The 13,197-nt window shown below is 38.6% G+C and overlaps 1 protein-coding gene across 1 annotated transcript in view; it reads right to left on the bottom strand.

Annotated features, from left to right (window-relative positions):
- NUP205 (nucleoporin 205) overlaps nucleotides 1-13,197 on the bottom strand; it is a 76,091-nt gene that overhangs the window by 39,282 nt on the left and 23,612 nt on the right. Inside the window, exons 9-16 of the mRNA XM_084646245.1 lie at nucleotides 12,997-13,113; nucleotides 11,240-11,377; nucleotides 10,021-10,171; nucleotides 8,747-8,952; nucleotides 7,075-7,257; nucleotides 6,287-6,337; nucleotides 2,374-2,583; nucleotides 1,137-1,236 (exon numbers count right to left, since the gene is read on the bottom strand). Of these exons, the coding sequence (XP_084502371.1) occupies nucleotides 1,137-1,236; nucleotides 2,374-2,583; nucleotides 6,287-6,337; nucleotides 7,075-7,257; nucleotides 8,747-8,952; nucleotides 10,021-10,171; nucleotides 11,240-11,377; nucleotides 12,997-13,113 (1,156 nt within the window). The remainder of the gene's footprint in view (nucleotides 1-1,136; nucleotides 1,237-2,373; nucleotides 2,584-6,286; nucleotides 6,338-7,074; nucleotides 7,258-8,746; nucleotides 8,953-10,020; nucleotides 10,172-11,239; nucleotides 11,378-12,996; nucleotides 13,114-13,197) is intronic.

Here is a 13,197-nt window from a genome sequence, read left to right as displayed (position 1 = left end):
TTTCCACCAACTCCCATCTTTTCAAATATATGGCTACTTTAAGGACTATAAGCACCTATTTTCAGTCAGGCCCACACCCCACCTGTGAGAGCAAGCAGTTGGACTAGAAGAAAAGATCATCTCTCACAAAAGGACAGGAACATGCCATAGCAAGTCTGCAATACAAAGGAAACAGCATCTACTAATTAGAATCAGCAAAGGGCAAGAACTGAGTCCTGTAAAGCTGGTTTAGAGCTTTTGATCCACAGGGTAAGCTTTGCCCTGATGCCCTCTTCCTTCTACAACTAAGAAGCATGTTCTTTTCCCTACTGCCTTTCTGCCTGTCTCATTTCTTTCTGCATTCTTTTCTTCTACCTTCTATAGAAAAAGAGCAAGAAGAAAACACAAAGACTCAAACTAAAGGAATCTGGATGCTAGTACGCAAGGAGGAAAAGAATGAGTGAGTGAGTGGGTCGTGCTTTTCTACCAATTTTGATAGACAGTTCACTTGCCTCCTTGGGTCCTGGTAACTAGCGATTTATTGCCTTATGGCAGGATGTTTTCTGCTGTGGTATGCGGGGGCAAGGGAGTAGAAAATACACAACAAAAAGGTGCTCCAACATCTTATATTTTTACTATAATACTATATATTATTTTTTCTGAAGGAATGCAAAGTGCTTCACAAATTATACATACACAAAAAATTACTTCACCACCATCCAGAGTGTAAGGAAGCAGCTGTTTAACAGTATAGAATATTCATACTACAATATCTAAATGAAATTGCAGGACAAGTTCTGGTCGACAAAATGTAACTTCCTAATTCGATTTTGGCCATGATGCTCCTAATCTTCTGAGTGTGTTATGGGATCTTTAATGACCACAAATGTGCAGGATGTCAGTTTTATATCTCATCTTAAAGACATCACCTCCAGAAGCACATTGCCCCCCAGTTCCATGCTGGGGCATTGATTCATTATTGATTCAGAAAAGAGTGCAGCCTACTGAGTCAGCAGCACTTTAGAGTTTCTTGGATATTTCCTATCTAAGCATGGACTCAGCTTGCTTGTAAAATGTGATAAGATCACAATACAGAGGTATGGAAGTAGAGTGAAAGTAATAATCTTGTTTTACAGTACATAAATGAACAAATTAACCTTGTAACTCCACATATTGGTCCGCAAAGTCTTCAAGTTGAGGTTCGTAGTCTCTCAGCAGCTTGTAAAAAACCTCCAGAACCACCTCAGCTACCTCCCACTGTGGACAACCACAAAACAACACACCACACAGGATATTATTAATATTCACAAAACCAGGATGACAGAACAATATAACTAGAAGGGAAAGTGAAACAATTCAACAATGGATTGGGCAAGACTTCAAGAAAAATGTGTCTACTTTTAAAATTAGCATCCCACAGCACTAGGAAATTACTTAAGTCAGAGAATTTGAAATACTACCAGTGTGCTTTTTTGAACTAAAAAGAACATCTGCAAATATAACGATAGTGTATTTTTCGTATATTCAAAACCAGATGCAAACTTATTCTGAAATGTATAAAAGAATGAATATGCTTGTAAACTTGACTGTTTGCCTGCCTGGGTCACTCCACTTTCAATGTAAATGCATTTTCATCAAAAAGAATCATACTGAGGAACTCAAATTCCATGCTTCAAGAAGTTAAAATACTATGTTAACACTATTTGGTTAAATAATCTTGTGACATGGTCATGATGAAAGAACTCTAACTGATGGATGAAGGTTCTAATTATTCAGGTCTATGAAAGCTACTTAGGTTTAGCAATCATTAGCCAAACTGGTAAAATTCTGGTAACAAAGCAATTTATAAAATATCATAATGTAACAACAGCAGATAGCTAACTCCATGTATTTCTCACATGGCTAGAGAAGTGGCTAGAGACACTTTACCTTCAGAAATAGAGTTCTTTTACCAAAGGAGTATGGAAACTCAATACAACTCTCACCCCGACTGTTTACTAATTTTATCCTGCTTTTGACAATGCAAACAGTGGTGTTTGAAAATGCTCTTTCCAGTCTACATTCTGTGCTCCACATTTTGGCAGACTTCGGCATCTCCTTGCTGGCTGTTGAAAGGCTATCACATCTTGTCGATTTAATGTGTTAGTATCAAGAAGCTCAGTGCTTCTAGCCCTTTAAGGACAACCAAGCGATTCTTGAACAATGAAGATATATACTGTAAATCTCTCCGCAATCTGCTTCTCAGGAGTGGAGTATGTCATTTGGCTACAGCTTTGATTTAAAGAATCCATGGACTCATCACAGCTGCATCAAACTTGCACATCACAGCTCTTCCAAGGCCAGGGACTAAAGTGCTTTAGTCCCAAAAGAACTATCTTCACAACTAAAAATTACCTTTTCAGCAGCAATCCGGTAAGCTCTGGTGCGAAATCGGAGAAACACAGTGTCTCTGAGGAACTGCAGATAGGGGTCAAAGCCTGGTGGGCGCAGTCCTGCCCCCAAGTTAGAAGGGAATGAACTCTCCACCAGCGTGCTGATTAGCTGACAGAAGGCACGGGTTAAAGGGTACTCCTCACACCGAGATTCAACCTCATTCAGTTCAACCTTCCCAAGAGGAGGGGGGGAAAAAAAACCATCAAGGCCTCAACTTAAGAAATAACACTAAAGAACCAGACAACAGCAACAAGATTCCACCTCAATAGATTTGTAATTAAAATCAAAATACATTCAAAATAATAAGGCTGAAACACAATCAAAAAACGGGAAGGGAATGTTGATTGAAGGCTGAAATGACTGAAATTCATTCTCATTGACTTCAGTGGGAGTCAGGGTGCACAGGGAAAGTAGGATTGGGCCCAATTTTTTTTTTTTTTTAATTTAAGAAGTATCCTACTTTGACACTTCATTATTTGAAAAGCAATTAACATAATAATGTAGTGATAGCTCTTACTCTTATTAAGCTCAACTGTTGCTTTATCTACCATTCTTTTTAATAGCAATACCATTTCCTTCGCCACTACTCACCACAAAAACAAGCAAAGAAACAAGTTAAGCCCAAACCCACAATGTGATGCACATGTGCTGGCTCCAACACTACATCCAATTCTCTTCTATGGGGCTCTGCACAGGCACAGAAGTCCTCTTACATGCATCAGATTTCAAGATTGTAGCCTAAAACATATTCTAAGCTGCCACCAGTTTTCAAGTGTCTTGGCCATTAGGTGATTTTAAAAACAATGTTGGAAAAGAGGACAGATAATAGTTTATAGTACATTCACGTCTTAAAATGGTTGTTTACACAGAATTAAAATTGACTGGCAATGCCTTATACCATTCTAAGATGTTAAATATACCTGTACTTAAACCTCTGAAAACCAGCAAATACAGAATTACAGTACACAACTGCCCGACCCTACAACCTCTACTCCGCCCTCTGGAAGTGGCAATGGCCATTGGGGATATATGGTAAGTACGAATCATTCTGGGCTGATAAGCAGACATGAGGAACGACTCAGTGTTCTGGGAGGACACAAGGCATCGCCAGTCAACCTTAACTCTGTATTAAAGTTTTTGGGCAGTGAATTTTCCTGGATTTTTGAGAAAGTGGTGGTAGTGTGGGAGCATGATTGAGGGGTGCCTGTGGGAAGGCACAAGGCTGGGAACACCTCACTGCCACTCTCTACTGGCTCTGCCCTCCTCCTGACCCCTCTATCCTTCCAATAGGGTTGGAGAGGCCATGAGAAGGAATGAAGGTGGTAACAGAGGAGCATATCTACCAGCTGGAGGCAGCAATGGAGGGGAGCCTCATACTTTTTACTTTTCTTCAAGACCTGATGTAGCGGGAATGGACTCTGTACTATCCTCGGCAGCACAGCAGGCCTGAATGCTCAGCTGAGTCAAATCAGCCCACAGAAACTAATGCAGCCTGACACAAGAACTCAGAGATGTGAAGTGACCCCTTCATCTCAATGGGTGTATGCTCCCCTCTCCCAGTGCTGTAGAATATCAATTCAAAACAATCCTGTTACACCTCTGGTTTTAAAGAAATTTGAATACTAAAATAAGACTTATTGGAGGGAGGCAGCATCTGAGGGATCCCTTGATCAAATGACTCCAAATCTGCACCACTATCTCTACGCCTAGCGCTAATGTAACACAGCAATGTTATATGGGGTGGTAATGTCACCCATGGTTAAGGCTGCACCAAGATTTCCATTTTAACTGGAGTGAAAAAGGTCTACAAACTCTCTCTTTTTTGCATCATAATATAATTCTTAAAAGTTTACTGTAATTGTTCACTGCTTTATTTTTCTATAGCAACATGTGAGGCGAAAAATATTGTTTGATGCGATTGTTTTTAAAAGGGCCAAGTGACTAATTTTTTTCTAGTGTCTGACATTTCCCTCAGACTCCCCTCCACCTCCTTTTGTTTTTTTACACACAAAATTACAATACTTTGAGAGATAAAACTGATAGGCATGAATCTTTGGTTTGTGTAGATCATATGAATTATTGCATAAAGTTGAGATTTGTTTTCTATGTTTATTCTATGCTTATAAACATAAGCTACTTTTTGACTGATGATAGTATGCTGGCACCACATTAGTCAATGCTGACCTTATGCCAGCCCTGAGAATAGGGCTCTCTATTACGAGTGCATTTGCTGATGCTCAGTATCCCCTTTGATCATGCTGACATAGGAGTTGCAGCTATTTCCTTTTCTTTGATCACACTCAGTCTCACTGCTCAGGAATGAGATGCATACAGCATGATCACATTATCCTAGTGCTGCTGCTTACTAGCCTTCCATCTTCCTTTTGTTTAATTAAGCTATTTCCTTGGCAATACTTCTAATGTAAAATGAGTATGCATGTAGGGACTACACTCAAATATTGGTTCTTAAGTCATAAGCTTTGTATCGGGACAAAACTTCCAGAAGGAGCCTCTGCAGAATACAGACAGAGCAACTAATGAGTACAACACACATTCTCAGCAAGCTGTCATGGGCAGGATTCAAACTAGATGTATGTGGGTACTGCTTGGGCTGAATAGCCATGGCACATCACCTTGAGCCACCCACTTACTCTAACATCAGGCTGTCTACACTTTGTCTTGCAACGGAGCCCCAGTCCTGCTGTACATGCACAAATTACTTTCTCTGGCTTTAGAGACACAAGGTGGACGAGGTAATAATATAGTTTATTGAACCAAATTCGTTTGGTGAGAGAGAAAAGCTGTCAAGCTGCACAAAGCTCTTCGTCAGGTCTGGGACACGCTTGCCAGTTTGGCTCAATCCACACTGTGGATCCAGCTTTAACAACTTTTTAAATATTGTTTTTCCCCAAGAGAAAAATGAGTGTTAGACACAAGCTAAAAATCAATTCTGAGTGGGTGAGATCAGTTATGGGAGGATGAGAACTATAATAAGAACAACAGATAGGTCCAAAAAAAGTTATAAGAACTTAAGAGCTGCAAAAAAACTTGATGTGGTATTTTTGGAGACACCCCTCTGAGTGATGTAAGTTACATCAAATTAAAGCAGTGGCCACACTGCACTATGTCGGCGGGAGACACTCTTCTGTGGACATAGGTTCTGCCTCTCGCGGAGGTACAGTAATCATCTACACCAGAAGGGCTACAGCAGCACCGATGCATCGGTGCAGCTGTGTGGATGTAGCCGGGTAGTGTAGACTTGCCCTTAAACCACCTGTTAAACAGTAAACAAGTTTCAGCCTTAGCTATAATGGAACTACTGCCCAACTATAATGATATACTTTGCATGTCTGATTAGAATGTAACCTTTACATGTGTTTTGTTTAAAGGGGGATGGAGGGAGGAAAAGTCTGAAAACAAATGAGAGCAAGAATACCTACAAAAGTCTGATGCACTAATCCATACTGATAAGCAAAAATGAGTATGATTCCTTTTTCTAGCTAAATCACAATGGATTTTACGTGACTTAAAACTGACTGCTAATGCAGAAAAAAAATGAAATACAGGAAACAATAAGCAGTCTAGGAATTCTAGAAAAATGTGTACATAACAAGAAAGAAGGGCAAAGACATCTATTCCATACATATTAGAAAGCTGCTAGGCATGGCCAAACAAATTTTAAGAACTCCATTAGATTTACAAAGCAAGATAAAAACAGACTTCTAGGAGCCATGAGTAGGTTTGGGAATAACAGATGCAAAGCAAAGAGGGATTTTATTTCAAGACTCAATAGCAGGCACAACCTCTACATTTTCCCCCTTGCACTCATCTGTATAGAAATCAAAGTGGCTTCCTAGAAGAGAAGAACCCTTACCTCAATGCCAGTTGCTTGCCTTTGACCTGGAGCTCTTACAGTCTGTAATATCTTAAACAGAAAGGGGGAAAAAATGTGTTTCTACATAGCTACTAACAGAAATGGCTGATGTTTACATTGTACCAGAAATGCTTACTGTATTCCCTACTAACCACTTCTTTCAGGGGGAACAGCAGCTTTTAAAAAAAAAAAAATCTCTAATTTGCTGATAGAAAAATGGACTGCCCATCTCTGAGAGTTGTACAGATCCTCCACATTCACTTTTACCCCCCAACCCTCAAAGGGCTACGTCACGTCGTTTCTTCATGTCAGCCAAGCACTGGACAGAACTCCTTCCAGTGCAGTGATGGTCACTCCTAAACCATCTAGAGAGGTCAAACGCTATCTTGTGATCTCTTACAATAGCACTACTTCAGGATTCACAGATCTTTATGTCTCCCGTGGTATGTGAGTTGTGGACTGGTCCTGCTTTGAGCAGGGGGTTGGACTAGGCGACATCCTGAAGTCCCTTCCAAGCGGGAGATTCTATGATTCAAAGGGCCGGTTTCTCCCCATTCCCTTTCCTTGCGCAATAAGAATACACCACTATTATCAGTACACAGGCCTTTTCTACAGTAAGAAACAATGTGAATTTGATAATCAGCAATGGAAATAAATGATTAAAAGAGCATTTAGGAAAAGTGTGTCATATTACTGCTAAGATTTAAGTATATAATGTTAAAATATATTACAATTCAGCCAGGACTCAGTTACTACAGTTCTAAGCAGTATACAAAATCCTAAAATACCTGTGCATATTCCAGTGATTGCCAGAGTGAAGCAGCTATCTCAGGAGATTTTCCAAAGGCAGTAAGAGTCCCTAATAGTTCGGCTTTCAAAATGGGAGGGATGCTACATTGCAGGAGTCCCAAAATGACTACCACTGGAGTCCACTGGGGGTGCTCACAGAGTGCCAAACGAGCATTCTCACTCTGCAGAATGATACACAAAACAAGAGGGGAGGGTGGAGTACACACTGTCACTTTGAAAGGTCTTGGAGTTTTGCAACACCTAATTCAAATGATTCAAAGTCTCAGGGCTTGTCTAGACTACCGAGAAGGGTCCATCTAAGATACGACAGCTGATGCTCTCCCGTTGACTCCGCTTGCGCTCCTTGTTCTGCTGGAGTACCGGAGTTGATGGGAGAGAGCTCCGCAGTCACTTTACTGCATCTATACTAGATGCGATAAAATGACCCCCACTGGATCGATCACAGTCCGACGATCTGGCGGGTAGCGTAGACAAGCCCTAAGCAATGGTGATGCCATTTTCTAGCCCAACACATCTTAGAGATGGGAAGAATGGAAGACTGCTCCAACTTAAAGCATCACTTTTAACTGATTAAAAACATTGATTAAGAAGCTTATTTTTAAAATAATTGAATACAATTACCAAGTATTTCACCCTCTTCTTCTTTCAACATGTACTAAAGGAATTGTGCACATATGTGCTGGAAGCTCAAGTCTCTTCTGTAACTCCCAAGCATATACTAGCAGGAACACACTCACACAACTGTCTCTAGAGAAATCAAGTGCTTATACCTCAACAGCCCCTTCACACCAGAGCAGATAAGGGCTCTGTCATTATTTCTATTACAAGCCTGTATTATCTATTTTTAACATTCTTAACATTCACTAAGTTGAAATTAAACTTGTTAAGATCTAAAAGCTGGGTAGGGCTAGTTAAAGCATACCTGAGATCTCTTGCTAAGCTATTCAACTGGCATACAGTTCTAGTATAGCTAGATAATTCTAAGCATACTTAATATAGAATTACCCTCTCCTCATGTGGGTATTCAGTAACCGAACTAAAGCTGTACCACCTATGTAGAGCCTGCACTGATGTATTATTTTCATAACCATTGCTTGGAGTTTCCACCCCTTTAACTCAAGATGCCTTTTCAGCTATAGGTCTGGCAGCCATTTAAATCCAGCCTGGAGGTAAGTTTCACTAGCAGTTTGTTTCCCCTGCCATTTTCTCTCTTTTATTTTAGTTTACTTCTTCTGGCTTTTCCCCTCTCAAATTATTAAATGTAAATGCTCAGAGTTCTTCAGCTCTGACCTGATTTCTTTTAAACTCGTCTTAGCTGTGAAAGAAAGAGACAACTCTTCCACAACAGGGAAGGGAGTCTTGAAAAGTTAAAAATCAGCAATTTGCAGTACCAACAACAGACCCTGCCCCTTCTTGCTTTATCACGTGCTTGTCCAACCCAGTCATTCCTGCTATCACTTATGAAGTCCAGAAAACAAATCACAGCAACTGCTAGCTGACTCTGCCCAGAGTGCCATTTTGGGCAAACGTGGCATAGGTCACCACTAGTTAGTTACGTGCAAACTCAAATCTGTAAGTCAGTTTAAATGTCATCTTGCAAGAGATACAGAAACGTACCAGCGAGACACAAGAAAGAAAAGGATTACCTACCCACTTCACTATAGTAGTTGTAAGCTGTAAAAAGGAAATCAATCCATCCTGTTCTTTCTGGGTGATTCCTCGGAGGGGGAGGTGACGGTATTGAACACTATCTGCACTTGGCAAGTCCTTCCTTAAGTGCTCATGATACAGCATCAAGGAGCGGAAGAAATGCTCCCAGGAGACAGGGCTGCCACCTGTTCCTTGGATGTTTTCAGCTGGAAAGGAAAAATGTTCAAATGGATTACAAAATAATTTTGTTCTTTTACAGGTGGCAAAGAGGATATCAAACTTTAAAAAACTGCCCTAACTTGTACTCAGCACAGTATTCTGGAAGCTGAACTAATAAGAAATTCTTCTCACTATGTACGAGAGGTTGTGCACTTTTATTATTATTTATCATTTATGTTAATGCCCACAACATGCGAGTTGTTTTCCAAACATTCTGAGTTGAGAAAAAAAAAGTGCCTATTGGCATCCATAAAACACCTCCCCGTCCCTTCTCCTTAACCATTTATACCCTGCAATGGCACACCAGAATTGGAGATGATCAGTGAGCTCAACTTTCAGTTCAGATTCAAAGTAGGCCAGAGAGGAAAACAAAGTTTATGATAAAAGCCTGGTGTTGGTGAGCTTTGTGCTCTTATGGTCTTTTTGAAGAGCTATGACATTACTAATATGATAATCAGGTGTAAAATAGGTTTACTGTTTTAATCATGCTATCGTATGGGTTTACGAATCAGAACCTTTGTCATGCTGAATGTGTAAAGACAATGTTAGTCTCGTAATTTTTTCCCTGACAAGCTAGTATGAAAACAAAACAGAAACTTATATTACCTGTGTTACAAATGATGGCACTTTGTCAGGATGCCTCTAAAAGCAACCTCAGAAATGCTAGCCATCATTTAAAAATGTATTTGGAAATCCACAGCCTGGCTATTTTATGCTAATAAGTGTCTCTTCAACATACTGTACTGAGCAAAAGTGATATATTGAAGCTCTCATTGATTTTAAAATGTTTTATAGCTTTCTGTTAAATACATTAGGAATTCAGCCACTCCCATAATCAGGACACTCAAATATTTAATTAACATATATAAACCAGTATCTTTATGCAGACCACAACTGAAAGTGAAAATGAGTTTTACCTCTGTACTAAAGGTGTAAGACTAATAGTAGCTAACTAAGTAGTAAACTACAATTAATCTCATCCAGACCTGCATTCTTGTCTAATTTGTCTAGGAAAAGAGTTGGGAGGTGAGCCTACTGTCAAACACCTTTCTTACCATGACTGCTGCCATTGACCTTCAGCAAACTGAAGCAATAATGAGCACACTGGGGCCCACTGGCCAATCCCCGAAGCATTTTCAAATATGGGATGTATATTGTGGAGGGAAGTAGGTCTCCCATTTGTCTAACAAACTTTGACAAGACGACCTGGAATGAAAAAGGTAAACGTTTAAAAAGAAATCTAACCGTATTTTGGGGGTGACAACAGACACCAAAATGATAACGTATATTCTGGTTTGGACTTAAAAAATACAAAACCCTCACCTCAACTCCAAAATAAATACGCTTGTGAACTGCTTGTTCTGTTTCATTGAACAGAAAATATCCACATTTTGAAGAGAAAAGAGATACACAAAATATGCAGGATATTGCAAAGGAACACATGTTAATCAATAAGGGTGCAATACTCTTTCATAACATTAGCTGCAGTGATGCCAAAAGGGGAAAACTATGAAGAAAATCTAGTATGTCTTTCTTTAAAAATAAATCTAATCTGAGACCATAATCTCTAAATAATTGCATGGTAATTAGGTTACTACAGGGCACAGCTAAGGTTGTTTGGATGCCTTAACTGTGCATTTCTTATCTTAACGTATTTGGATTGGTTTTAATCCTAATTCTAGGATTAGTTAGGTTTTAACCCTATCCTTGGGTTTTAGATAATTACAACATCCTTGTAATGTTTTCTACCCTTAAGAGACCTTAACTGCACCTTAACAGAGTTTTGCCTCTGGGAATAGCAATAGAACACTGTGATATAATCAGACAGAAGGTACAACGTAAGAGCAAAATATTATTATTAGTCAAGTTCACTGAGAAAATGTAGCTGCTTGTGTAAACAAGAGTTTTGAAAGTGGTTAGATTCTTTCCCATTAATACCCACCGACACCCCAGAGAACAATCTACAGCCAAGGACAACTGGTAAAGGTTCCCTTTCTAGCATGCCTATAGTGCCCATACAACAAACGGTGGGAGCACTGCACTAATATCTTGGCAATGGATAACAGGTTCTTAAGACCATATGAGAGTGGTTCTACCAGTTCCTCAAAAACCATCTTTACTCCTCTCGATTCCAGGAGCTATAGGTGCTCCAGCCTGCAGCTTTTAACACCATGACACTAAGGTAAATGACACACATTTTAAAAAAAAAAGAAAGAAAGAAAAAAAAGTTTTTCCACTGAAAACATTGGAGGAAAAAAGTTGAATTTGGCTAACCTGGCGCTGAGGAGGTCGCTGATGGGCTACTCCAAGATAAGATCCCATAATGGTGGAGCTTTGGAGAGGTTCTGAAGGACACCAATACTCAAGAGCAAGTTCTAGATTAAAGGGATCCTTCCTGTACAACTCAGCAATCTGTAGGGGGACAAAAAAATACGGTTCTAGAGAGAAAAAATGTCATTGCAAATAAAAAGGCCAAGATTTTAACAATGAACACTACTTCAGCACAACCTGGAAATACAGGAAGAAAAATAATCTCATGGTTAATACATAATTTTTTAAATAGTCTCTTCCTGAAAATGGTAGTTCCTATGCAGTAATGTGAGAACAATCCATAGCTAAAAAAACCCTGAAATTTCCAGATTTTTTAATAATAATTTTTATTTGTAAATTTCAATGGTATTCTCCCTCTGTTGCCTATAAAACCCTGGATATCAACACACTGGTATTTTCTTTAAATGAGCATTTGGGTATTTGTGCTACAATTAGCTTAAAATAAATCAGCCAGTGTTGGGATTAAAAGCTTTTAACTGTTCTTTGACTGGTCAAATTTCCTTCAGAATAATTTCTGTTTCAAGTTCTTCATTTTATAGGTGTGTTATAGCTTTGTGCCAGAGCCATAACAAGTTCTAATTAAGAAGGCATTTTCATTCTAAGCCCCTTTTTTAATGATTTATAAAATTGCCTAATACTTTTTGTGGATAAAAAATATTTTTAATGTTTCTCTAGCTTTAAAATGGTTAGAATTTAAAATTTCAAACTTGCCTGGTACACTGTATTTAAGGAGGAATTTGTATACTTCACCAGTTCGTTTTATTATAACATTTATTTCTTAACAACCATGGAAAAAATGTACACTGCCCACATACAGTATTTGAATATGTTATCTAACTTTAACAATCACAAATTGAAATAAACACACAAGACCAACTTTATTTCTTTTAAAACAAACAAAGAAATAGAATGGAAAAAGACCCTTCTATAGAGGCAACATTATGGTTGAAATTTTACTCTAATGAAACACAGAAAATTTAGTTACAATTCCCACATCAGCTGTAACTTGGTCTTTTTGCATTTAAGATCTCAACACCATGTATATAGCAGCCTTGCAAAACTGTTATGAAAAATTACAATATCAGATGCAAAAAATCTACACACTCACCCTTTACCATAATGACTAATGATCATGTAAAAATTGATGATATTTTATTCACCCAAGGTGAATAGATAGAATTTTGCTGGGATGATGCAGAAACACAAAACACTACATAAGCACAAAGTGCCTCAAATACTGTTAGATGGGAACCATAGTTCTGAGATTTGTAAACTTGGAATTTCAATTTTAAAGTTGTGTTAACATGGGGGGGAGGAGTTACATTTAAAATACTGCACAATGTATACACAATCATATGTCAAAAGATATTCCGGTATCTAAACTGTAGCACCACGGTATTTGAAATGCAACAAATGGTGCAATATTTATATGTTGAACAAAAATAAACTGATATTTATTAGCAGGGGGAAGTCAGGTCAGCAAATTAATTCAACTACATCACTAGTTAATGAAAATATCTACTTCTAATTTAACCAAAAATATGAAGATTTCCACTGACAATTAAAAATAGGTAAGTTATGCCCCACACAGTATCTTCTTATTCAAATAATGTGTTTTACTGTTAAGGTATCAGAAGTTTTCAACAGGAAAACCCCCAAATAATCCCTTTTTACAAACATAATTAAAAAGTAGGACTTACTAAAAGCATAAGATGTTCCAGATCCCGCCGAAGGGAAATAGGTGGCTCATTACCCATCTGCATACTCATGTGGATCATACGAGCATCTTCATCTGCACGGTTTCTCAGCTGTTTCACCTATACAATTTATGAAGTGGAGAAGAATGTTGGTCTATTTTAAGCCAACAAAAAAAAATTATCTTAAAGATTACAAATAGCAAC

Source organism: Lepidochelys olivacea (assembly GCF_965140295.1).
Source record: "Lepidochelys olivacea isolate rLepOli2 genome assembly, chromosome: 1".
NCBI classification, from domain to species: domain Eukaryota; kingdom Metazoa; phylum Chordata; order Testudines; family Cheloniidae; genus Lepidochelys; species Lepidochelys olivacea.
Note: the sequence above shows the minus strand (reverse complement) of the source record. Positions and strands in the feature narration are given on the sequence as shown.